Genomic DNA, 27,352 nt, shown 5'->3' with positions numbered 1-27,352 from the left:
TACACTTCCTGTGTTTGACAAATATCACTCCGACTGGTCGCCCGCACACAAACATTCGTTCCGCTTCCCCGCTGCTGGTATCCGAACACAATTTTGCTCGCAAGCTAACCCCAAAACCAACTAAAGATGCATATTTTTTGTGGATTATATAGTTTGAAGACCCAACAATAGACTGCACGGACCGGAGCATCGACATTTATTTTCTAACAGGAAACGAGACAGTGGGAACGGTTCGCGACCAGAATCACAAGAAGCTAACGCTAGCTCAGCTACGTATGTTAGTTGTTGTTATGCTAGTTTATATCGTTAAAAAAGTGAGTTATATCTCGGTTACTATCACTTAATGTGAATAAAGACAGCCTTCTGAGTAATAGTAAAGCAGTAAAGATGAATTATATGAGCTGGGTACTGTTAAACTAACAATTCTTGGTTTTGTGTTTTACAGGTAAAGTGGATCTCGGAATCCCAGGCAGTAGGTTGAATTCTGTTTGCACTGTTTTTAGCAACAACAAGGTGTATGTGTGTGTGTATATGTTTATTATTACAAGTCGTTATTATGCATTTACAATCACTTGTGTTTTTAGTTCATTATAGAGCAGAAAAAGTGGTTAGAATTGGCAATATATCAACAGCCCACTTACAGCTACACACCTGTGAATAATGGGTTATAAGCAGGATATGTTGTATGTACATGTGCTCAGAAGAAGTAGGGCTGCAACTATGCTACTTTCTCGATTAATCAATTAGTTGTTTGGTCCATAAAATGTCAGAAAAATAATGAAAACTGTACATTTTCTTAAAAAAATACATTTCTTTATTTTGTAGCAGAGAGACTATTTTGAAGTGTAGTCAAAGCAAATGACGGTGACATCAACTGTACAGGCAAACAAAAGGATGAACAAACAAGGATAATAAAATAAATAAAATCAGCAGCTTTTTTAATAATCTATTAGTTGGTTTGAGTGTTTTTTGAGGGAAAAAGTCACATTTCCTGCTTCTAAAACGTGAATATGTTCTGGTTTATTTCCTCCTCTATGAAAGTAAAATGAATATCTTTGGGTTGTGAACAAAATTAAACATTTGAAAACGTCATCTTGGGATTTAGAAAACACAGATTTTCAATATTTTCTGATGTTTTATAGACCAAAAAAGTATTTTAATAATCGAGAAAATAACGTAGTTGCAGCCTTAGCTAAGTTACCAATGTGTGTTTAACCCTTTGTAAATCTCTCACATTGTAACTAAGTACTCTGTTGTTTCAGACACAATGGAGACAGTGGAACCTCATCGATGTGAAAAATGTGGACAGAGTTTCTCAGACAGCAGCTTATTTGCCTCCCACTTTTGTTCAGATAAGCTGACCACTCCATCCAGTAACAAGCAGCCGGGGAGCTACAGGTGTTCTCAGTGCAATGAGACTTTTTCCAAGCCTGGTGTCCTCAAACGGCACTTTAAAAGCATCCACGGTGGACGTGACCCTAAAGGCCCGTTCCACTGCGCTCAGCCAGGCTGTCAGTTCAGCAGCACAGAGCGTCAGGAATATCAAACCCACCTGACGTCCACACACGGTCTCACTCTTATTCCCTGCACCCTCCAGTCCTGCAGAGTGTCATTCCTCACACAGGGTGAGATGGAGAGACACTCGCGGGGCCACATGCCCTTCGGCTGCCTTCAGTGTCAGTTTGTTACTCAAAATGTTAAAGACCTGAGTCACCACGTCCTGGAGCACAGCCATCAGCCAACTTGCACTCAAGGTAAACAAACACGGCAGGGAGTTGGTGTTATGTTGCACAAATGCTGAAATCATTAAACCGATGATCTGTTTTCAGAGAGCACTGGTATGATTTTGTTGGCCATAACACTGCTGCTCTGTCACTGATCGTAAGTACATTTGACGTTAAAATGTTGGCACATCTGTTTATAGGGAACGAGACTGCAGCCACAGCTGTGTGCACAAATAGAAGCCACCAGCCTCAGGTGTCCAGCAGGCCAAAAAGAAAACTGATACCCAGTCCAGGTCATGCATCATCATTAACAGAAGACGGGAATGAGGAACAGCCTGAGAGGCAAAGGAAGAATATTAAAAGAGTGAGAAAGGCAGTGGAAAGAGACGAACCTTCAGCAGTGGACGCTGCACCACTGCCATCTAAAGGTATGAACACCAATCTGCTGAGTAAATGTCAAATAAAGGAAATAATAAAGCACAGAGAAGTGACAAAAACTTGAATTCTTCCATACAGTGTGGTTTCTCCTTATTTTTGTCCGTCAGATTACCTTGCAGAGGGATCGGAGCACATCTATCGCACCCACACCTGCCCCAAATGCCGGCGCTGCTTCAAGATGCGCTCCCACCTGCAGGAGCACCTCCACATACATTTCCCTGACCCCAGCCTCCAGTGTCCCACCTGCAAGCGTTACTTCACCAGCAAAAGCAAGCTACGCATACACAGACTCCGTGAGGCAGGTGAGAAGGTTCACCGCTGCCACCTGTGTGAGTACGCAGCCGTGGAGCGAAACGCAATCCGCCGCCACCTCGTCAGCGTGCACGCCGAAGAGGCAGGAGGTGACGGAAACAGCCACAGCTATCCTTGTCCAACCTGTGCTCAAAGCTTTAGACAGAGCAGGTTGCTCAAGGCTCACATGAAGACGCACAACATCCTGCCAGACAGCAAGCCACTGGCCTGCTTTCAAGAGGGTTGTTCGTTCCAGAGTTCTTCACGCAAAGAACTTCTCAAACACGCTTCTGAAGTACATGGGGTCCAGGCTTTAGAGTGTCGGCATCACGCCTGCGGCGCCGTCTTTCAAAGCGAGTCGGACATGGAGGCTCATTATCGGACACACCTCGCCTACCACTGCTCACAGTGCGATTTCTCCTGCTCCAATAAGGCCGCCTTCCTCCAGCACCAGCGGCTCGGTCACCCTGGAAATGACAAGCTGTGCTGTGACTTCTGCTCCTTCGTCACATTTAACCCCGTGGAGTTTGAGCAGCACATTGGACATTTGCACGCCAGTGAGAAGATTCACCGCTGCTCTCAGTGCAGCTACGTGACGTCACACAAACGTGGCCTGAAGAGACACATGCTGATGCACAGCGGTGAGGGGGAAATAGATGTTTAATATTATAATCTCTTCTGATCTTACGTTTTTACATTTGGTGTTGGAAGAGCTGCTTATTGTGTCTTTTCTTCCTGTAACAGGTGAGAAGCCTCACAAGTGTACCCTGTGTGACTTCAGGTGTCGAGATGAGTCTTACCTTTCCAAACATATGCTCACTCACTCAGACGACAAGAACTTTATGTGTGCTGAATGTGGATATGTGACTAAATGGAAACACTATCTGAATGTCCACATGAGGAAACATGCTGGAGACCTCAGGTATATACTTCTGTAGTTTCTCATACAACTGTCGGTGATGTTTTTATCCCTAGTTTGCCACAGCGCTGCAAGTAGACTGAGTTATCAAACAAATCATGATGTGTTTGCTGCTGAAGATGATGCTGTAACTAACAGCACACAGCGTTCAAACTGTGAATGGTTGAGATCTCTCTGACTCCCATGTTACTTTGGTTCCCCCTGTGATGTCTCTAAGGCTGCATTCAGACTGCATGCAAAAGAGCTGAATCTGCTCTTTTCAATCCAGACCAAGCCATTTTTAGATATAAACGTTAAACAAATGCTAAAAGTTAGGTTTTAGAGAAGAATTGTTTTACGCTCTAGGTTAATAAGTTGATAAGTTATCACTCTTTTTGCATTTTTCTATACACTGTTGTTGTTAATAAACTTCCTGTTTCCTTTCCCAGGTATCAGTGTGATCAGTGCCCTTACCGCTGCCATCGCATGGACCAGCTAAACAGCCACAAATTACGACATCAGGCCAAATCCCTCATGTGTGAGATCTGTGCTTATGCCTGCAAGCGAAAATATGAGCTTCGAAATCACATGTTGGCCAAACATTCTGGGGAAGACAAACAACCATCTGTCTATAAATGCAAATACTGCACATACACTTCATGCTACAGACAAGCCCTTCAAAACCACGAGAACTGCAAACACACCAAGCTCAAAGAGTTTCGGTGTGCCCTCTGCTTCTATTCCTCCTTCAGCAGCATCAGCCTCTTCCTGCACAAGAGGAAAGCTCATGGGTACGTACCAGGAGACAAAGCATGGCTGGAGAACTACACTGCAAAGGAGAAGGAGAGGAACTCAACTGAGATCTTGCAGGACTTTTACAACAAGCCCTTGACGGCTCATGAGCAGTCTGAACAATCGGCTTCTGAAGGACCTCAAGGAGAAAAATCTGATGCAGATCCTAGTGCTAGCAAAGAAACTGTAGCTGGTTCCGTGGATGGTTTTGATGTAGTTTCTATGGAGGTTGTTAATGAAGGTGTTTCAGAAAGTCCTCCGCCTGTGAACAGTCCTGAGGAGTACTGTACTCTTGTTTTAACGACACTATCAACCACTGAGTATCAGATGCCTTCTTTGCAAAATGAGGAAGAAAATTGCGCAAATAAAACTTCAAGTTCACCCAATTTAAACTGTAATGAGTCTGAGGTATCACAAGAGAAGGCAGATGTCTCGACAGCTTCATCAGAGGAAGGCGATGTAGCTCTGGGGGATGCAGAATGTGAACAAAGTGACGTAGACGACAACTGCGATCCTCAGCCAGTTGAGCCTGGCGAGTGTCAGTCTCAAACACCTGAGGAGGAGAACGATGGTTCAACAATCAGTTCAGCTTTTTCATCCGAGCAAAATCAGCCGTTAGAATCTGAGCTCCGTCTGAAAGCCATGAAGAAGCACGACAAGGACCAAGCAGAAGCCATGGTTTTGGAGGGACGGGTGCAGATGCTTGTGGTGCCAACTAAAGACGTTTATCGCTGTGACAAATGCTCTTACGTAACCAACAAGGAGAGCGCTTTAAAGTACCACCGCCAGGCTTTGTGCCACAGTAGGACAAAGGGACACAAGTGCCAGGCCTGTGGTGCACAGTTCAAACAGAAACGAGGAATTGATAGCCACCTCACAAAGAAGTGTCCAGCTCTACCACGAAAAAGAAGGATGTTTGTAGGCAATTCAAATACTTCTTTGGCTACGGAGGACACCTCTACTGTAGGTCTGGAAGGATCCAAAGAACTGGATGAGGGAACAAATTCCAATCTATGTTCACAGAAAAGGATTCCCAAAGATTTACATGATCAGGAAATTCATCAACAGGAAGCGGAAGTACATTCATCTAATTTAACAAACTGTAAAGACTTTGTTCATGATGCTTTTACATCGAGTGAAGCAGAACACCAGCCAAGCAAAAGTCAGACAAAAAAGCAAGTATCTGTAAATGTTCCTCTGCAGTCCCTTTACACGAAAAAAGATGGGAAATTCAAATGCAAGCTGTGTAATTTTGTATCAGTCAAGGTCGCGATAGTTGAACGGCATCTCTCAACCTGCAGGAAAACCCGAAGGAAAAGAGAGAATCAGATAATTTCAGAACTGGACCATGAGTGTGGTGACGAGTCGGTCAGAGCAGAAGTGGACTCCGTGGGAAAGCGCAATGAAAGAACTGGGAAAGTTCCTGCCAGACATCAGATCTTCTCTTGTCCAAACTGTGCATTTAAGTGCAATCAGAAAAGGGCATTAGAAAGTCATGAAAAGAGAGGCTGCTTGAAGCTGGGTGAAGTCCAGTGCACCATGTGTTCATTCGTAGCTAAATCTAAAATGTCTTTGACCCGTCACAGCCTGTTTGTCCATAAGAAGAAAAAAGTTGGCGTTTCTAAACCTAAACGTTTGCACTGCCAGCACTGTACATTCACCTGCAAACAGGATCGATGCATGGCCCAACATGTTGCGCTCAAGCACAAAGGTGCCCGACCTCACCGTTGTCGTTACTGTCCTTTTAGCACCACAAGGCGGTATCGCTTGGAAGAGCACGAGTCTCTTCACACGGGAATCGGTCGTCACAGCTGTGATATATGTGAAAAGACATTTGGGGCTGTGACCAAACTGCGGCAGCACAAGATGCGAATCCATGACAAACAACCAACGCACTTCTGCTCGCTCTGTGACTTCAGCGGCTACACGCTGGACGATGTGAGACGGCACAACCTCAGATGCCACACGGGGGAGTTACACCATGCTTGCACTCACTGTGAAGCTCAGTTTAGTTCAGATGTGGCTCTAAGAAACCACTGTAAGCGTGTGCACCAGCGCCAGGTGCGTTTCTCATGTAAGCAGTGTGATTACACGTGTAGCAGCGAGGTCACGCTGAAGACCCACCAAGAGAGCAAACACTCTCAGGTGAGGTGTACCACCTGCCAGGAGTCTTTCAAGACGAAGGAAAGTCTTTTGATCCATCAGAGAACACACCTGGCTCATCAGTGTCAGCTGTGCCCGTTCGCTTCCAAAACAAGGCAACTGTTAGCTCAACACCTTCTGAACGAACACGAGGAGGGATCACCAGAGGACAAGCCTCTCAAGTGCAGCACTTGTCAGTTTGCCTGTCGGCATCAGCTGGTGTTAGAGCAGCACCTCCGCTCACATGGAGGCAAGCGGCTGTACAAATGCACTGACTGCGAGTATTCAACCAGGAACAAGCAGAAGATCACGTGGCACATTCGGATTCACACTGGGGAGAAGCCTTACAGCTGTGAGCAGTGCAGTTACACCTGCACTGATCCATCCAGGCTGAAGGTAAGCTCAAAGTTTATAGGATGAGTTTATTGCTTGTAAGATAAAGCAAGCCATTTTTGTTTACGTGACAGGAATATCAGTACATATCCATGTCACAATTATTTAATAGCCAAGAGATGGTTACAAACATGTCCATTTGTAGAGTAAAAAACTTTAATATCTCCCAATATATTGTCAGCAGAAATATGCTTATATACTGATTGATACCATTCTCCTATCCTATCAAACAATAACCAGGAGATGGTTAGCTTAGCTTTGCATAAAGACTGCCTAGTGTCTATGTCCAAAAACTGACATGTCATAATAACAAGTGGTTTTGTGCCAGAGAATCCAAAAAGTAGCTGTGCCCGGTATAGAAATATAATACATTTAGGCAGAGCTGTTTCCACCTGTTCCCAGTCTTTACGCCAAGCCAAGCTAACTAGCTGCATGTGGTAGTGGACAGACATTAGAGTGGGGATCATCTAACTTTTGATGGGAAAGCGATTAACCCTCCTGTTGTCTTCGGGTCTTTTTGACCCGCTTTCAAAAGTTAAAATGTCAGAACTTTGGTTTTCTTGCATAACTTCAAAGCTACAGATGTGCAAACCTAATGTCATCACAACTTCTGATCTACCTACATGGGGCTACACACACATGCACACACACACACACACACGCACACACACACACACACACACGATGACCTCTAACACTCACTCTCTCTCACACACACACACACACACAAAACTTCAAAGCTACAGATGTGTAAACCTAATTTCATCACAACTTCTGATCTACCTACATGGGGCTACACACATGCACACACACACATGCACACACATACACACACACACACACACACAAACAAACAAACAAACAAACACACGCACACACAGTTTCAAAGCTACAGATGTGTAAACCTAATTTCAACACAACTTCTGATCTACCTGCATGGGGCCACACACACACACACACACACACACACAAGCGCGTGTGCACGCACACACACACACACACACACATTGGGCATTGCATTGTATTGGGCTTTGATATGCCTTCCTCTAATTGGGGACAAGATAACAATAAACAAAACACTGAGTTTACAGCATCCTTGGGGCATTTCACATTCCACTCTGCAGCACAATGAACATGTACACGCACACACACACACACACAATGATCTCTGACACTCACTCACGCATGCACACACACGCACACACACACACACACACAACTTCAAAGCTACAGATGTGTAAACCTAATTTCATCACAAATTCTGATCTACCTACAGAGAGAGGAGGACAACAGGTGTGATTATTTGTTGCCATAAAAAAAATTTAATGGTTTCAAAACAATATCCTGACTAAACTTTGACATATACCAGTCTGTGCATCAACATATGTGCCTCTGATCCTAACTAGAGTCAAAATAATTCATAATTCCTGCTTTTTTACTCAAAAATTAGGTATAATTCCATGGAAATTAGGTATACTACACCATACATTACAATAAATTATGTAAAATTTGTGGTAATGTGTTGGAATCAAGTTGACTAAAAGGTGTAACACAGAATTGTGTTATAATTTTATACTTCATGCTTTATAAAACAGTCAAACAAGATCGGGTCAATTTGACCCGGGAGGACAACAGGTGTGACTATTTTTTTTACTCAAAAATGAGGTGTAACTTTATGTAAATTAGGTCTATCATATCATAAATTACAAAAATAAGTGTAAAATATATGTTAGATATGTAAGATACATGTTCACTAAAAAGTTGAAACAAAAAAAATTGGTGATCATTTTATACCTCATGCTTTATAAGCAGTCAAAACAGACCGGGTCAATTTGACCCGGGAGGACAAAAGGTGCGTAGTAAATGGGAGGACAATACGAGGGTTAAGCACATTTCTCAAACTATTTCTTCAATTGGTAGCAAGGGTAGCTTTAGATTTGTCAAAACTTCCTCTTAGTTCGGTGGATTAACCTCATTTAAACGTATTGTCAGATAAGTAGGAGAGTGAAGACAAACATCTGGCTGAATAAATTATACAAAAGGAATATCCAATAATGTCACGTTGAGAGTTATAGATGCATTATGTCCAGAAAACTACTGTGGTAATGAAAGTAATATATATAGTTCCTGTACTGTGATAAGATAAAATGTATTTTTAATGATCCCCTGTAGGCACAAGGGGAAAAAAATAGCAGTGCAAGACTGGAAATGTACTTTTAGGTGAATTACAAAAGTCGACGCAATGAAAAAGATAAAATAGGATAGAAATGATTTATACAATAGATGGATCTGCGTGTGCATATACATGTGCAATGTGCAAATATGATATTGACTGTTTCCAAAAACCAAAGCAGAACAAAAATAATAAATGTTCTTTGATTTGTCTTCTTTTTTTTTTTGTTTTATTTCTCAGCTTCACATGAGGGTTCACCAGGAGGAGAAGAAGTACCTCTGTCCTCAGTGTGGCTACAAATGCAAGTGGGCGACTCAGCTGAAGTACCACATGACCAAACACACAGGTATCAGCAGGATATAAAGGTTGATGATTATATTTTGATTAGGGAACTACTCAAACAATTCTGTTGAATCATGTTCTAAATTTTTACGCAGGACAGTTTTGTAAATAAATATTGATGCTCAGCCAAATTTCCCAAGATTAGTGATAATAGATGCTCTTATTGTGAAATTCTGGGACGTGACTATGTTTAATATATCAGTTTGGCCGATAGACTGAACTGTTTTAAGACATTCATCCCATCATTTCACTATCTGAAAGACGACAAATTCATCCTAACCTTTAATATAAACTTATTTCACATGAAAAGGTAACTGCTTTCAAGCCTTTTCAGCCTGCTATAACTACCCACTCAAAGAGAATTTTTTAGTACTTGCCTCACAGCTTTATAAACCAATGGCAGGGATGTCACGAACCAGTAACTCATTAATGTTTTAGAGCAAAATTGATGTGACACAACGGATGAACACCAGCCACTGCCATCAGTGAATGTCATCTTATTTGCAGATGGATTAATAGCACCAACCAGGCGCATATCGGTCCATATCAACTAATTATCACTGCATCCCTTTTAGTAATATATAATAGCTTGGCTGCCTGCATGTTTTTGTAAGCGTAGTGTAAATGTTCCTGGAATAAACATTCATTCTTCCTCTGCAGGGGACAAGCCATACGCCTGTGATGACTGTGACTACCGCACTAACAGAGCGGACGCGCTCCGTGCCCACCGGGACACACAACACTGTGAGGCTCGCCCTTACGTCTGTGAGAAATGTGGCAAAGCCTTCAAGACAAGTTTCATCCTGAAGACCCACCAGCGCCAACACAGCGACGATCGGCCGTACGCGTGCGGCCTGTGCCAGAAGGCCTTCAGGTGGCCAGCCGGTCTCAGACATCACTACCTGTCGCACACCAAGCAGCAGCCTTTCTGCTGCCGTCACTGCTCCTACAGAGCCAAACAGAAGTTCCAGGTGGTGAAGCATTTACAGAGGCACCACCCAGAGGTGTCAGTGGAGGAAGGGGTCGTGAGGGACTCTGAGGCAGGTAGCCTGACCCTGAAGGAGGCCCTGGAGGGGACGCTGGATGAGAGAGCAACAGGAGTGGAGGAGGAGGAGGAGGAAGGGACTGTTGAAGAGGAAGATAGCGATACAAAACAATAAAGAGATGACACAGTAGATGCAGTGGTCAGTCAGTGCCAAAAGGAAGCTAACATAGAGATTTTATTGTGCTGTAAAAAGTCTGAAAAAGGGTGAAGAAATTAACTTAAACAATAAATGAGTTTATGATGAATTTTACTTCATTCAGAAAATGTATTGCACCGTATTTACAGACTTTAACATGAACATTTACATTAACAACATAACCTCCTCAAATTTACTACCCTCTGGACACCTTTGTGGCATGATTTTGTGTGTGTGTGTGTGAAATATTTTTTAAATCAATATCTGATTGATCAATGTGAACATTTATTGTGCAAACTGCAACAACTTTGAAAACCTCAATAACAAAAGAGAACACAACAGAACATATAAAATATGAACAAATTTGAAACAGAAATGTGGGTCAGAGGCACTCACAGAAGTGGAGGACTCCCCCTTTAATCTTGTGTCTTCAGATGAGTCCTGCAGCTCGCTGGCAGATAAAGGCTGCAGGTCTTTCTCCTTTTCTGCTCACTGATGAAATGACCCCTCAGCCAAGCTGCATGTTTATCTTTGGCTGTGAAAGCAGCCAGGTGCATAAACACACTTACAGTTGTTTTTGCTTTGTTTTTGAGTACAGCAAAGGCAAGAGGCCATGTTTTTACTCAAGCACCTCTTCAAAGACACATGAAACACATCCCTCAAAAGATGCCATTTTTTCACCCCTGAAATAATCAGTGTGTGCTTACAGATTCAAACACACACTCTCTCTCTCACACACACACACACACACACACACACACCAGGTAGAGAACATCAGGTCACATGCTGCAGGACCTGCTGGTCTGCTACTGGAAATGAACTACACACACACACACACACACACAAAATCACTCTTATTAAATGTTTGGTAGTTTTGAGCAAGTCTGAAGTTGTTTAAAAGATTTATGAAAAAAAAAGCAGAAAAAAATATTGATGTATGATGATTTAATAGCAGTTTTTGTGCGTGTACATTTTTGCCACAAAGTTTTCCAGAGCGTGCAAAATGCATAAACAGAGTATAAAAGACATTGGATTTTTTTAAAAATACTAAAAAGAAAAGTTCTTGCAAAAATTCTTGCCACAAGCTGTAACACAGTCAAAATGATCACCAAATAAAAAAAAGTTGAGAAAAATGTACAAAAATGCCCAAGGAGGGCACAAGGGAACAACATAGCCTCAAATTTGTACATCAGTCATTAGAATTAACTCAGGCAGGCACATAATTGTAGAACAACATGATGCAAAGCTATGAGTACTGTCTAACAGTCGGATAATAATATATATGTTATTTGGCAATGTGACCCTAAAGCTGTGGAGCATACACTTTCAGGTATTTCCTGGTAAGCTTTCAGGCGATATTTCCATAAAAAGTGGCACTGAGAATTGCCCACATTTTGATAAAAGAACAAATAAATACAGGCAGACATCTTCCTCAAAATGTCAAAAGTTTCCCTAGTACTACACGGACGGTATCTGTTTCTTACTAGTCGGTTTTCTGACATGTTACCTGCTGATGCTGTTTTAAATTAGTGGGGAATGTTCAATATATCTTTTTCCACTACCCTACTTAAAAAAGATAAAAGTGTTAGTGCATGCTGAGCTCATCCTTCATCACAGGACCACCTCTGGTTTATGTCCTCAGATTTCTTTATGTGCGCTCTGAGATGCTGATGTTGACAAAGAGGGAGGAGGGAGGGATCGCCGTTCCGTCTCTAGACAGCAGGTGTATGTGACGATATCCTGGAAAAGGAAACACGTGGAGAGGAATTGGGATTAGATAAAGTGAACCCATAGTTCTCCTGCACTTGATGTTTTCAGTGCAGTGCTTTCTCTCACCTGGTTGGATGCACGTGAACGGAAGAGTGAACTGTCCCATGAAGTCGTTCTTGGACCCCTTGTCGTAGTCCTCCACCACAAAGCGAACCAGGGCCAGCTCAGGAGCGTGGATGTCGAAATTTAAAGTTTGGTCCCACACGGGGTTAAAACCTGCAGGTAGAGGGCAGCAGAGGAGTGAGGACGACCAACTGGGATGTGACTTTTACTTATTTCCAAACTTCTGTTTTAGATTTTATTTGTGCAACGTTTTCTTGACATCCTGGCCCTTATATCGTCAAACTGTCTATGTAAATGAATGCATGTATTACTTTTCAAGACACTCTCACCATTGTTGTTAATGTGTTTGGTCTCTGCTTTGGTCTGGTCCTGGGGCACTCCATAGATCTCCACTCTGACCAGCGGGTCGACAATAGAGCTTTCTTTCTGATTCACTTTTGGGAGCTGCTGCCCGCTGATCACCTGACACACACAAACATATTTACATATTAGATACAGAACAACACCACAAGCTTTTTTCTGCAAACGCTGACAGTAGCAGCTACCCACTGCACCCACAAACCAGCTAGACTTTCATGTATTTCCGAACCTCTATGGATAAGCGCCGTGGTTTGTGGCCCTGCCGCTCCTCTGGTTTCTCTGGACTGAACCGAGTGTTTCCGTCTCTCATGAAGTCGGGTTTGAGGACGAAGCCACAGCGTCCATTCTGTCTAAACAGCCCGTCGTTCAGATCCATCTCCAGACCAGCTGTCTGGAAGTTCAAAGCCACTTTGGGAGGAGGAAAGGAAATAATGTAATTAGGTGTGATCCTTTTCTGTCTTTACTGAGGCAGGCTGTATCACATGATTTCCCAGACTAAGAGTCTCTATCTAGCTGTTATAGTTCATGTGAGAAGTCCAGCAGAGTTGTTTTTCATCCAAAATTCAATTAAATTTTGCAGTTGGAAGATTATATTTTATGTTTTAGTTATATGATATATATATATATGACAAATTAAACTGAAAACTTAGAGTAAAGTTGTCTTCATGTAACACATTTAAAAAAAATAAAAGCGTAATTATCTAAATCTAATCTTAAAGGGGTTAAACATCTCACACACTGCAATTTAGACTGGAAACAGGAGACGTGAGTGATTTTAGAGGAAACTTCTGGTCTAACCAGCAGAAGGCGACCTCCTCTCACCTATCTGACAGCCCACGCTCCACATCTCCTGAGGGTTGTAGTTAGAGGAGTCTGCCCTGAGACCACTGGGGTAGATTCTGCTCAGCTGCCTGCTGTTGTACTGCACAAAATCTGCCCCTGAAGAGAAGAAATGTTTCTATAGTCCACATGACTATGACTATGACTCAGACAGGTATAAATGCTGTCATTTTATAAAAAGGAAATATTAACATCCACCTATTGTTTTATATTTTTTCCTTTAAAAGGACACCTCATGGTACCTGCTTCCTTAGCGAGCTTCTTAGCCTTGGATTCAGAGAATGAGGACATCTCGTAGCATTTGCCTTGTGATCGAGCGTGCTCAAAGTCACAGAAGTGTACACTCTTACAGTAAACCACCAGGTCGGACAGCTCCCTGGACAGTTTGGACTTCTTTTGGTAAAGAATAGAAAATGAAATGCAAAATTAGTCAACAAACAAATCATATTCCCATCAGCCTAAAACATTAAGAATGTCTCTAAACAAACGTCAAGTTGCAACATAAAGCAACAGTCAGTTTGAACTCTTCTGTGGTTTTGCAGAAACGTACTTGGCTTAACATTTATTCTGGTGATTGAAGATTAGCTGTTTCCTTTTAAATTTAGGACAAATTACTGGTCGATTATTACTTTACTCATGTTGTAATTTCATGTTAGCAGTGGTCAAATTACTGGAAGTATTATTTAATTACTGTCTCTTACTTAGATGATCAGGATTCCTTCTCACATTTCTCATCAACCCTAATTTAATCATAAAGCCGCAGATGCTTCCAGTTAATTGCCCCAGCAGGGCGATGCTGTAGCTGCACTGGCCGTTTAGTTTATTTAAGTCAGGGATGCTGGAAGTCAGCCACAGTTTGAGGTCAGACTATATGATGACGTCGTAGTAAATGTGTGACATTTAAAACATCATGTTTTTTGTATTAGTTTCAATGGCCAGGATAACTTATATCTCATAGTTATTAGCAACGAACGCCAACATACTGTAGTTCAAAGCAGCCACAACAACTGCAGTCGACAACAGCAAGGAGATGAAGAGGGAGGCAAATTCCCCAGACTCCATTATAAAATCTCTCAATTTTGTGAGTTGTTGAGTTGGGGGAAACTTTATAAACTTTGTATAACTCTTTCTGTGACACATTCTTAGTTATTTGGGCCTTCTTGTAAATTCGGCAAATGTTACGCATTAAGAGGAGCATATATAACACAGATCTGCCTGTCAGTGTTCACAGTGTAGTTCATTGAAAATAATACGTTCTTGGTAAACTTGCAGAGTTAAATGTCTTCATATCGTGGTTTGTTTTTCCATAAGTGGAGGAAAATCACACTGAAAGCTGTTTTCTTTCTCACTTCACTATCTGTCTTTTACATATCCCTGTTTCCTGTTTCTTCCCATTATCTTTACTCCAGTCTCGCCTCGTTGTCTCTTAAGTCTCAACCCAGTTTCCTGTCTCCATCCACTCCTGTCTTCATTATCACTTCTGACGTCTCTGTCTTCTGTTTTCCTTCACTCCCCGCTGTAAGGAAAACTTATAAGAGGTCTCTGTTGGATTAAAGTATCGAGTTCGTCTCACCTTTGCGTTGTGGTTCGATAACTCAGCAGGTGACACGCTCTCAGCTTCATCGTTGGGCGTTTCTTCATCATCACTGACTTCATCTGTCAGGGTTTCATCCGGACACACTTCTAGGCCGCCAATCTTCTTGGCCTTCAGCAATATTTTCCCCTTCAGTTCCTGTGATGAACACCAACACAGACACGCACTGGTTGGAGTGATATGTGTAATAACTGCCTCCAATTCCTCTGTAGTGCTTTTCTGTTATTTTGAAAGTTCAAAAGATATCCATTAATGTTATTTCAAATGCTATTTGTTGTCCTCAGTACCCAGACTACTCACTCAGGTGCTCTATCATCCTGCACTTTGCCATCTTCTAACTAAATGCACCGATGCACCACTATTTAAATGGCAAAATCCTCAATGGAATTCCACATAGCATTTATCTGCCATTACTTCACGTTAGCATTGATTGTCCTAAGTGCTCTAATGGGAAAGAGTTTGGAAGTTACACTATTGCTTTTAGTAGAAGTGGCTCTGAATCGTTAATGACATCGAAGCTTCACCAACATCATAAAGGATATTGTCTTAAAACATTTCATCACTAACTAACAAAAGTCATCACACAAGAAGTTGAACAAATCCCAAACTCAGACTCTAACCTGTGGAGAAGGAAGCTGTTGAGGGATCGTCCCGTCCAGCGGGGTGGACAGCAGCGTGTTCCCCAAGATTTGACTCAGGTGTCGGGCCATGACGGTCTGCTGCTCCACACCGCAGTGATTCTCAAGAGACAGGATGACGGGGAAGTCTGATGTCTGTCGAAAACAGAAAGAAAGAGAAAGAGAAGACACAATACTATTAAAATTATTTTTAAAAAAGGGTCTTTTAAAGCATAAAAAAGATCCTTTTAGTCATTTCAACTGGGAAATGTTAAATATTATGCCTTTGAGCATACGTTTTCACAATCTTTCAAAACATTTTCTTCATGTTATCTTTCTGGAGTTGAGTAGTAAAGTTTCAGTGGGATTATAAAGAGAAGTGGAGACACGTGAGAGCTTCCTGGTTGTCGTCCATGTAGGTCAGTCAGCAGGGGTACATTTACCAGCTGCTCCATCTGGGCCCGCTCTCTGCTACTCTCTGTCATATCTCCCCAGCTAAGCGTTTACCTCTTATTTCGTCAGTTTCTGTCTTGTGCTTTCTGTGTTTTATTTTGTTACTCACCCTGTTGTCTCTGTTCTAGGTCCGTCACTTCCTGCCCCTGTGTCCTTACCTCCTGTATGATTACCTGTCCCCGCCCTGATGTGTTTCACCTGTGTCTCATCATCTCACCCCCCTGTGTGCTTAAGTAGTCTGTCTTCCCCAACTCCTGTGCCAGTTCTTTTAGCTTGTCTTGCGTTCCAGCCATTTTCCCTAGAGTAAAGTGTTTTTTTGATTACCTGACTTTTGCCTGTTTCTCCAACCCTGCCTCTGCCTGACCCCCTTTGGATTTGTTTGCCTGTCTTGGACTGATCTTCTGTGTACCGAACCCGTTTTTTGGAATAAAGATAAAGAGATCTGCGTCCTGCATTTTGGGTCCACCCTCTGCTCGGTCGTGATACACTCGAGGGTTTTGGTTTGCTTAAAACCAAAATATACTTTTTTTTGGTGTGTAGCCATGAAGAGGAGACATGGATTTAGACAAATAAAAATAGTTATTTAAATCAGTCTTGTTTCTTCCAGCTGAAGCTGGTCTGGACAGTAGATTTTTTTTATTATCATTGGTTTATCTACAATAGGTTGTACCTGTCTCTATCAGATCTTGGCTTGATTATGCTCTTTACTCTGTCATTAACCAGGTCTATTACAAGTCTGTTTGTGCCGGCCAGGTCTGTCTTCACTGTCTCCAATAGTGAAGGCAGAACCCTAACCCTTTTTTATAAACAGTGTCCACATTATTACGTAGATTCCCTAATCAACAGTTTTTATAGGGACACTTTCCCCAAGAAATGTAACTTGCGTTCAGTGTAATTTGAGAGAACCAAACCTTCAACAGCGAATACTTGTGCTCACCTTGAAGGCGTACTCTTTCAGCGTCGAGACGACGTCTCTGAAAAGAATCTTGGAAGTCAAAGTGTGACCGTGATACACGATGGGTTCACCGTCGCTGCCTTCCCAGCAGTCCACCTCCACACAGCGACAGCCTCTCTTCAGGGCCCTACACACACACACACACACACACATTACAGCCACAGATATGGGGGGGATACAAAATCTGGCAGACAGGTTGTTAGTCTGAAATAATATGTTTCCCCCCCATATCTTTGGCTAGAAGAGAGGAAACTTGTTCATAATCACAGAGGTTATAGAGTAGTATCTGAAGTAGCCTACACATAAAATAAATCATTCAAAGGTCAGGCTTCATCTGTCCGTTATAGTACATTTCGAGTGAAGTAGATTTAATAGACGTAATTGAAGCCAGAAAACAGTCACAGTGATCTTGATTTTGGATATCGACGTTTATTTAGTTCGACAAATTCCACACCAGGACTTGAATTACAGCGTGTTATATGTCAATCACATGAGGAAATTATTGCCTTGGTTTTTCCGTTCAGTACGTAGTACGACGTTAGAATAAATAATAAGAATAAAAGCATTTATTTTGATGGGTGGGCCATGTTGCAAAACCTGGTAGATAATTACAACACCAGAAGACTGAATTAAACAATGCAATTGATGTTAGTTTTAATTTACTTGGGTGAAAACAAGCGCGCTCCCGCGGCCAGGGGATACCTACATTGGCACGACACCGCGTTTCCCTGGTGTCCACCTGTTCATCTAAACATGTACCCGCTTACTGTTTATAATCATATGGATGCTGTTGTAATGTGTTGTGATTGAGATCCTGACCCACCATGCATCCTGGAAAGTGACACAGTTACGTTTTTCTCTAAATTACATAATAACATAATCGCCATCAGTCAACAGGACGCTGTCTTGACTATTTCACTCGCGGGGAGAGAGGCTGTTTTCTGGGGCAAAGTTCACTGAAGTCTCGGTCGGGAGGGCTGACCGTCGCGACAAACGCTTGGTGAGTTAAAGTATTTTGCCGGGGACAGACGCTGTTTTTCGGGCAGAAATGTGACGAAGAGTCGGTCGGACCGTCAGGCTGACAGACACTTCTCCAGGAATAACTGCTGTATTTTTCTTGTAAGTTGCCAAAGACACAACCAGTTACTACGTCACTGTTGTATGGTCCTGTAACGTTGCTTTGTGGGACATTTATCTATATGTTGTTGAGTGAATGACCTGTAACAGAGTTAGAAATAACTTACTATGAATCTCTACAAAATAGACATGCTTGTCTTATATATGTGTAGTTTTGGAGCCACCTGGTGGGTTAATAGCGCAACTGCCTCTAGATTCCTCTTTACGTGCTTCTGCACGTGCCTCAGCAAAGGACAATACTCCCGAGCTGGAGGTGGGTACATGTGAGCGATGCTGCAACCAATGTGTCTATGTTTAGTGTTTTAATGGTTTTTGAAACTGTGAGTAGCATGTATTTTTACTGTGAAGATCACTAGTATTCATACGGAAAGTTACAGACGGTTATGTGCAGAAATAGTAACTTTATCCACGAGTGGTTGACATGTGGCGCTAATGCTAATTAGCCAGCCATGCACTTGCTAGCTTACTCCCGGTGCAATATTTAGGGATTATTTATTATTATTCACCTGCGCATTAGGCGGCTTTTTGGAGCCCTGAACATGCCCCAAAACTCACGAAACTTTGCAAAGACGTCACATCTGGTGAAAAATGTTATAATCTCTTGTCGTTGTGAATTTCCACCACTAGGTGGCGCTATAATCAAGGCAAGTGCGTTTTGGCTTATAACTCCCATATACTTTGTCGCACATTCAAAAACGTATATCCACACGTTCAGTGGACTGTGCTGAATCTTCTGATATAGGCCACGACCATTTCCCGCCTACTTTTTCGAACTCCTCCCAGGCAATTTCAACAATTTGCATGAAACTTTGCACACAGCATCTGTGGACCCTCCTGACAAAAAGAATTGTCATAGTACAAACAACGCCCAAAATATGAAATTCCTACACATTGTGGTCAAACCGACAGTCTTCAATATCTTGATGAAATACGGTCCCATTAACACTAAAGTCTTTTAAATTGTGTTCCATGGCCCAATGAGGGTTTGTGAAAAATTTGGTGCAAATCGGCCAATAGGGGGCGCTTTTATTGCTAGATGACGAAAGAACAGCTTGACTGCCTTGACTTTTGATTCCTCAATGGAAGTTGTTGCATGCACAAGCCCCGACAGCAGCATGTAGCGACAGCAGCACGCCGCGACAGCAGCATGCCCCGACGCGCATGGACTGCGAGGGCCCGTTCATTGCTGCTTGCAGCTTTAATTTTTATTAATTTTTATTTATTTTTATATGTAAATATTAGCATGTTAGCTCAATAGCTTCCAGGTCATGTGATCAATTGACTCAGAATCATGTTGGGATCATGTAACTACACCGGCTGCATGAGATACGCCTCTTGTTTTTACATTTTACATCTCTAAATATTTTTTATTAATTGTTATTATTTTTTATACATTTCATCCAATTTACATGACATTTCATCCAATTTACATGACATTCACAGGCTGTTTTCTCCAAATGATGCATTACAACATGACATATAATTGATGGGTGAGCTCTAGGGCCACATAGTGGACAAACTTGCCCTCTGCGTCTGCCCTCTGACGGCGCCACGGCCCGACGTACGTGGGGGGGCGAGGGCCCGTTCATCGCTGCTTGCAGCTTTAATTTGTAGTTATTATTTCAGATGGTAATATTCTACTTTCATTACACAGATCTGAATGATAATCCTGTGGATAACGACTGTGTGTCGCTGATTTCTGCATCAGGTAGGCTTTGTTAAATGTGGGTTTTATATGGGTTTATGCAAGGTTTCTGTACAGCAACAATAACCTGTTGCATTACATAGCACACAAAATGACGTTCTGTTTATTGTCTACGGACAAAATGTTTATTTACAATGTTTTGGGATCTTTATTGTAAAAGTAAAAGGAAAATACTCCCGAGCTGGAGATCTGAATGATTGCAGTTGCATAATACTGTGGATAACGACTGTGTGTCGCTGATATCTGTACCAGTACCAGTAAAGAGAACCGGACTGAGAGCAAGTCCTGTGTGGCCGTGCTGTCCTTCCTGCACAATAGACACAAAGAGAAGAACCACACATGGACACAACTCATTACATATGGTTATCAGACATTGAACACCATCAGATCGTCACACTCTCGCCTACCTCCGGAGGCGCATCAGAAGCCCCTTTCACAGTGTTGTTTGCATGCGGGGATCCTGTGCCAATTCTCCGCATCCGCCTTTGTGTGAAAGTTTCAGATGCTGCGAGGGATGAAATTTCGCTGTGCCTCTGATGCGCCTCTTGAGGTAGTATCAGAGGTGTAGTATTGGCGAACCGAACCAGTGTGAACGGATAAGCCGGAGGCGCGGAGCAGGGGTGTGTCGATCTGACAGTCTGATAACTAAACATGTCCTTCACTCAACAAAATATAGAGAAATGTCCCATAAAGCAGCATTACATGACCAAACAACAGTAAGGTAGTAGTGTCTTTGGCAATGTGAGGAAAAGACTCTGTCCGACCGACTCTTTGTCACATTTCTGCCCGAAAAACAGCGTCTGTCCCTGGCAAAAAACTTTAACTCACCCGCAGTGAAAAAAATCACTGCGACGGTCAGCCCTCCCGACCGAGACTTCAGTGAACTTTCCCCCAGAAAACAGCCTCCCTCCCGCGAGTGAAATAGTCAGACAATGTCCTGTTGACTGATGGCGATTATGTAATTATGTAATTTTGAACGAAAAACGTAACTTTGTCACTTTCCAGGATGCATGGTGGGTCAGGATCTCAATCACAACACATTATAACAGCATCCATATGATTATAAACAGTCAGCAGGTACATGTTTAGATTAATAGGAGGACGCCGAGAAACACCTTGAAAAAAACACATACGTTATCATCATGATGTGTACCGTCACGCCTCCTTTGGAGCCGCGGCGCCGACTTGAATTATACTCTGGTTCGTCTTTTACGCTGGACTCTGCTGTCGTTGGATGTATCAGCAAGGGTGAGGAGGCTGAATACAGGGCTGTGGTGGACAACTTCGTCACATGGTGTGACCTGAACCACCTGCAGCTCAACACAACAAAGACCAAAGAGCTGGTGGTGGATCTGATGAAAACCAGGACACCAGTGACCCCAGTTTCCATCCTGGGGCATAACGTGGACATCGTTGAACACTACAAATATCTGGGGGTGTTCATCGACATTAAACTGGAATGGACTAAGAACACTGAAGTCTTTTACAAGAAGGGACAGAGCCGCCTCTATTTTCTGAGGAGGCTCCGCTCCTTTAACATCTGCTGGACTATGCTGAGGATGTTTTATGAGTCTGTGGTGGCCAGTGCTATTCTGTTTGCTGTTGTGTGCTAGGGCAGCAGACTGAGAGTAGCAGATGCCAACAGACTCAACAAGCTGATCAGGAAGGCCAGTGATGTTTTGGGGGTGGAGCTGGACACTTTGACAGCAGTGTCACACAACGCTCTGGTCAAACAGAGGAGCACCTTCAGCAAGAGACTAATTGCTCCCAAACGCATCACTGAGCGCCACAGAAAGTCATTCCTACCTGTGGCCATTAAACTTTACAACTCCTCCCTCTGATGATCGGACTCAATTAGCTATATATATTTATATATGTATATATGCTGTATGTGTATCTATGTATATGTCCCATACCATATATATTGCACTGTATATCTGTAAATACTTGGAGTGGTCATTGAACACTTGAGATTGTCTACTTTACTATTTTATTTATATCTATCTTTATCTCTTTTCCATTCATGCCATATTTCTTTTTCTACTTTGCACGGAGCATCTGGAACAAAAACAATTTCCCCCCGGGGAAAAGTATTCTGATTCTGATTCTGATGTAAGTTATCATCATTGTTTTGTTCACATTTCAGTCTATGAATACTTCATTTATTCATTGGATTTTGTCGGTCTAAAAGAGGATTTCGACAAACTTTTATGAATGAACCCTCTGTGTCTCTCACCTCATGATACAATTATTCATTAGTTATTCTCAGCCTTTTGATTCAATTTAAAAAGAAAAAAACTCCCTTTCACTTCTGAATGCTTTTATTGTACTGAGTACTGAGAATACACTGTGTTGTGTGTTGTGTGTTGCACATGAAGGTGCCCTCACTGGATGTATGCCTCCAGGCTGCTTTGTCCTCGCAGCTGGTCCTCCAGCAGGTAGGTGTTGTGTGAGGAGGAGATGAAGTAGTGGCTGAGCGGTTGGCTCATGTCTTGGTGGAGCTCTCGATGCTCAGGTTTAAAGATGGAGCCCTCCTGTGAGCAGAGGTACATCTGGAAGCCATCAAAGGACATGGCGCCTTGCTTCTTGGCTGCACAGATGGTGTTGATACTTTGATGATCATGCATACAATGAATTTCCAATAAATGTACCATGACTCTAAATAAAAGGCTATTGACTCAAGTATTCACACGTCTTTGCTGATTTGCTCTAGTCTAATAAAAATAACTAGACTGGAAAGATTAGATTAGATTATGTGTTGTATTCGGTGTGAGTGTTCAATCAAAAAGACCAACAGGTTTTAAGCCTATGTGATGGCAGTTGGTTGGTTGGTTGGTCAGTCCACCAGGCCCAGACTGAAATATCTCAACAACTTTTGCTGTGACACTTTACGGATATTCATGGCCCTCAGGACTTGGGTTATCCCCTGGGATACTCCCTTCAGATTTTCAAGATCCAAAAAGTCCACCTACCCACCCTCACACAATGCTAATACTAACCTCTACAGTAGATGTACAGTGCACATATTAACGTATGAGGAAGGTTTAAATCACACAAGGCAATAAAAGAAAGTGCTTCTGCTCTCTGAGAAAAACTGAGATGTATATCTACAATCAATATTTAATATCAGAGCAGCTTATGCACATTTTTATTACTAGATAAAACATGTGCTGCTGTATTTCAGGGCAGTTATGTAACTGGGCAACTCGTCTTGAGGTCCAGCCTGTGTGACTGAGGCAGGTCACAGCCATGTTTACCTGATTCGGAGGGCTCGTAGCGGTCGATCAGCTCGGGAGCATGCTGAACACTCTGCTCTCCCTCCCGCTGCTCTATCTTCAGGAAGTTCTCCAGCTCCTCCAACATCAACTTCTCTCCATTTCCAGAGTATTTCTTGAACACCTTCTGCACTTCATCCCTCTGTGTCAGCATTTTATAGAAGAGGACGAACTCCTCGATTTCCAAAGAGCTGCTGTCTGACTCGTCAGCCATCTGTGGTAATAAAGGAGATTTTGCTTTTACTACATAGTTCACACTCTGTAAAAAAAAAAAAAAATCAGAAAACAGAATGGACTCACCTTGAAGAAGTGCAGAGCACGTTCCTTGTTCATTTCTACGTTCATCATCTTCAGCAGTATCCTCACCTCTTTGAAAGTCATCTTCCCATCTTTGTTTTTGTCAGCTTTCCGAAACCAGTCCCGGACCCACCTGAGGAGAAGCTGAGGAAAAACTCCAGCTCAGAAGTGTAAATGAAAACTTAAAGAGCTTCAATTTCCCATCAGGAATTTCAAAATTGCTCTCACAATCAGCTGTTTGCACTTCGGCACTTTGTTGAGAGAAGACAAGAAATGAATCAGTGTTTTTCATTAAATACTGAATACAGTGACCTCCTCCAGTAAAAAAGGATACTGGTCTAGCCTCTCCTTCTCGTCCATGGTTTGAGTCTTGTGAATCAGCTTGCGGACTCCCTGGATCCAGGCCCGGGCTTCTTCCGGCGAGGTTGCCACGAGGTCCAGGTTGCATTGGCGGCTGTGAAACACCAAGGTGAAGCAGAGGTCGGCGGGGAACTCCTCGGCGATGCTCAGCAGGACCTCCGACTGGTGGCCCTCGCGCACAGCCTCCAGCTCGCTGATCGAGACTGAAACATGATCGGAGTGTGGTTAGATAAAAGTTCATTTTTAAAGAGCTTGGGCTTGATCTTGAAACACTGTTGTGAATCTATAAGGCCATTTATACTGGACTAAACCACAGCTGGATTAAAGTATTTTGAAACAATTTGATAAAACACAACTTCATTTAGGAATATGTCGATTACAACATGAGTGAAAACAATTAACATCATTTTGCTTGATATTATTTTAGAATCCATTAAGTAATGTGAGTAGAGAACCGCTGGTTGTGTTCAAGTTAATATTTCAAGGAATGTGAGCCCAATATAGTGTGAGTTATTTGAGATTGACTGGGAAAATCATACAGATAAAACAACAGCTATTATGTCTGTACAATCATTCTGTACTCACATGTTGAGTGGCCCCTCCCTGCCCGTCTGGACTTGTACCGGATGGTCTGGCCATCATCCAGGAGGCGGAAATGCCGCTGCTTCTTCCACGAGCGGGACTTGACTTTCCTCAGAGTTGACCCGGTCATCATCACCTTGACATGGGATTCATCTTGGATACCTGCACAAAGACATGTAACAAGGTGAGAGGATTCAGCTACCTCCAATGATTCTGCTGTTACTGATTCACTGAACTTCTGTGAGATCATAAACCTTCAAACAACGTGCAAAATCATCACAGTCTGAGAAAATAACATCACTCACGTGAGCCTTCAGGTTCTTTTGCTATGAAACTTTACAGATATTCATGGTCCTCAGGACTTGGGTTATCCCCTGATTCTTCCTCTAACATCACCAAGACATTAAAATCATTGGGTTTAAGTGAAATATCCTCGCAATATACACAATACATTACAAAAACTCCCTTCAGATTTTCAAGATCCAAAAAGTCCACCTACCCACCCTCACACAATGCTAATACTAACCTCTACCGTAGATGTACAGTGCACATATTAACGTATGAGGAAGGTTTAAATCACACAAGGCAATAATAGAAAGTGCTTCTGCCTGTGTGAGTGAGGCAGGTCACAGCCATGTTTACCTGGTTCGGAGGGCTCGTAGCGGTCGATCAGCTCGGGAGCGTGCTGAACACTCTGCTCTCCCTCCCGCTGCTCTATCTTCAGGAAGTTCTCCAGCTCCTCCAACGTCAACTTCTCTCCATCTCCAGAGTAATCCTGGAACACCTTCCACACCTCATCCGTCTGTGTCAGCATCTTACAGAAGAGGACGAACTGCTCGATTTCCAAAGAGCCGCTGTCTGACTTGTCAGCCATCTGTGGAAATAAAGGAGATGTTGCTTTTACTACATAGTTCACACTTTGTAAAAAAAAATCAGAAAACAGAATGGACTCACCTTGAAGAAGTGCAGAGCATGTTCCTTGTTTATGTCTACGTTGATCATCTTCAGCAGTTTCCTCACCTCTTTGAAAGTCATCTTCCCATCTTTGTTTTTGTCAGCTTTCTCAAACCAGTCCCAGACCCACCTGAGGAAAGGCTGAGGAAAAACTCCAGCTCAGAAGTGTAAATGAAAACTTAAAGAGCTTCAATTTCCCATCAGGAATTTCAAAATTGCTCTCACAATCAGCTGTTTGCACTTCGGCACTTTGTTGAGAGAAGACAAGAAATGAATCAGTGTTTTTCATTAAATACTGAACACAGTGACCTCCTCCAGTAAAAAGGATACTGCTCAAGTTTGGTTTGAGTCTTGTGAATCAGCTTGCGGACTCCCTGGATCCAGGCCCGGGCTTCTTCTGGCGAGTCTGCCACGAGGTCCAGGTTGCCTTGATGGTCATAAAACACCAAGGTGAAGCAGAGGTCGGCGGGGAACTCCTCGGCGATGCTCAGCAGGACCTCCGACCGGTGGCCCTCACGCACGGCCTCCAGCTCGCTGATCGAGACTGAAACATGATCAGAGTGGGGTAAGATAAAAGTTAATTTTTAAAGAGCTTGGGCTTGATCTTGAAACACTGTTGTGAATCTATAAGGCCATTTATACCGGACTAAACCACAGCTGGATTAAAGTATTTTGAAACAATTTGATAAAACACAACTTCATTTAGGAATATGTCGATTACAACATGAGTGAAAACAATTAACATCATTTTGCTTGATATTTTACCCCCCTGTAGTGGCACAAGTTCATAAATTATTTCAGAATTCATTAAGTAATGTGTAACCAATTGATCTGGAGTGCACTTGTGGTTTTTGGGCACCATGGATGGCCCCAAAGGCACCACTCTCACATCTGCATGCTGTAGCTGGAACCTGAAGCCATTTAGCTTATCTCAGCATAATGACCTGCAGCTCCTGATGAACACATTATAATGTTTTTAGTACAAAAACATAATTAAGCCGTTTTATGAGGGGTTATGTGGTAGACTGATAGATAGTCTCATGTGTAAAACAAATGAGATACAACATGCTAATTAATGAGCTTTAAAGATGATGGCTGGTGGATTATGTAAGTTTTAAGGTGACCTACTGCCAGCTGTAGCGTCATATTTACCGTACAGACATGAGAGTGTATTTCCTTTTTTTAAGTAGTACTTCGCTCCACTGATTAAATGATCATATTAAATCAGGGTTTTGGGGATTTTCTAGAGATAATCGTGCAAACTGCTTGCTAACCCTGCTCCATAGGTTAGAGTCTGGGTTAGCCCACCTTGCAATGGGCCAGCGTAAAAAGCTTTCTGGGACCAACTGCTGCCTTCCCCTGGGGCTATGAAGGGTCTAAGAAGGCTTTCAGCCCTGGGCTAGGTGCATTGTGAAGAGCTGGGGGTAAGGTGAGGGCCATGTTGGGGTTCAAAAGAAAACACGCTTTATATGAAGCCTGAGACAACCAGTAGAGAACCGCTGGCTGTGTTCAAGTTAATATTTCAAGGAATGTGAGCCCAATATAGTGTGAGTTATTTGAGATTGACTGGGAAAATCCTACAGATAAAACAACAGCTATTATGTCTGTACAATCATTCTGTACTCACATGTTGAGTGGCCTTTCCCTGCCCGTCTGGACTTGTACCAGATGGTCTGGCCATCATCCAGGAGGCGGAAATGCCGCTGCTTCTTCCACGAGCGGGACTTGACTCTCCTCAGAGTCGACCCTGCCATCATCACCTTGACATGGGGATCATCTTGGATACCTGCACAGAGACATGTAACAAGGTGAGAGGATTCAGCTACCTCCACTGATTCTGCTGTTACTGAGTCACTGAACTTCTGTGAGATCATAAACCTTCAAACAACGTGCAAAATCATCACAGTCAGAGAAAATAACATCACTCACGTGAGCCTTCAGGTTCCATTGTTATTCCTGTATCATTCCAAGGAAATATGCTGCTAAGAAGAAGCAGATGTGAGCAGATGTCTTCTT

The 27,352-nt window shown here is 42.7% G+C and overlaps 3 protein-coding genes across 4 annotated transcripts; 1 reads left to right on the top strand and 2 right to left on the bottom strand.

The window, feature by feature from the left end:
* The first annotated feature begins 34 nt into the window (after nucleotides 1-34).
* Nucleotides 35-10,368, top strand: znf142 (zinc finger protein 142). 2 transcript variants are annotated; one of them, XM_084362730.1, is made up of 9 exons: nucleotides 35-273; nucleotides 446-472; nucleotides 1,263-1,754; nucleotides 1,925-2,152; nucleotides 2,270-3,094; nucleotides 3,198-3,375; nucleotides 3,801-6,681; nucleotides 9,092-9,197; nucleotides 9,854-10,368. In XM_084362730.1, the coding sequence occupies exons 3-9, from the start codon at nucleotides 1,268-1,270 to the stop codon at nucleotides 10,351-10,353; spliced, it is 5,205 nt and encodes a 1,734-aa protein (XP_084218856.1). In that variant the 5' UTR covers nucleotides 35-273; nucleotides 446-472; nucleotides 1,263-1,267; the 3' UTR covers nucleotides 10,354-10,368. The 2 variants fall into 2 exon arrangements, with proteins under 2 accessions (XP_084218856.1, XP_084218855.1); XM_084362729.1 differs by having other exon boundaries at nucleotides 35-314.
* A 221-nt stretch (nucleotides 10,369-10,589) lies between these two features.
* Nucleotides 10,590-12,406, bottom strand: LOC311262867 (1-phosphatidylinositol 4,5-bisphosphate phosphodiesterase delta-4-like; the record flags this gene model as incomplete). The annotated part of the gene is made up of 2 exons (XM_084362618.1): nucleotides 10,590-12,114; nucleotides 12,211-12,406. Coding segments are annotated over 2 exons (288 nt in total), but the record flags the coding sequence as incomplete, so codon positions are not given.
* LOC311262866 (1-phosphatidylinositol 4,5-bisphosphate phosphodiesterase delta-4-like) lies at nucleotides 12,315-27,352 on the bottom strand. The gene is made up of 17 exons (XM_084362617.1): nucleotides 27,266-27,352; nucleotides 26,964-27,122; nucleotides 25,667-25,880; nucleotides 25,337-25,466; nucleotides 25,025-25,256; nucleotides 24,386-24,544; nucleotides 23,775-24,003; nucleotides 23,444-23,573; nucleotides 23,126-23,357; nucleotides 22,257-22,458; nucleotides 17,009-17,153; nucleotides 15,622-15,774; nucleotides 14,981-15,139; nucleotides 13,650-13,800; nucleotides 13,390-13,506; nucleotides 12,797-12,975; nucleotides 12,315-12,669 (listed from the first exon to the last, which is right to left on the bottom strand). Exons 1-17 carry the CDS (start codon nucleotides 27,282-27,284, stop codon nucleotides 12,436-12,438), a joined length of 2,844 nt encoding a protein of 947 aa, XP_084218743.1. The 5' UTR covers nucleotides 27,285-27,352; the 3' UTR covers nucleotides 12,315-12,435.

Source organism: Pagrus pagrus, assembly GCF_965226575.1.
Source record: "Pagrus pagrus genome assembly, chromosome: 9".
Lineage (NCBI taxonomy): Eukaryota > Metazoa > Chordata > Actinopteri > Spariformes > Sparidae > Pagrus > Pagrus pagrus.
Note: the sequence above shows the minus strand (reverse complement) of the source record. Positions and strands in the feature narration are given on the sequence as shown.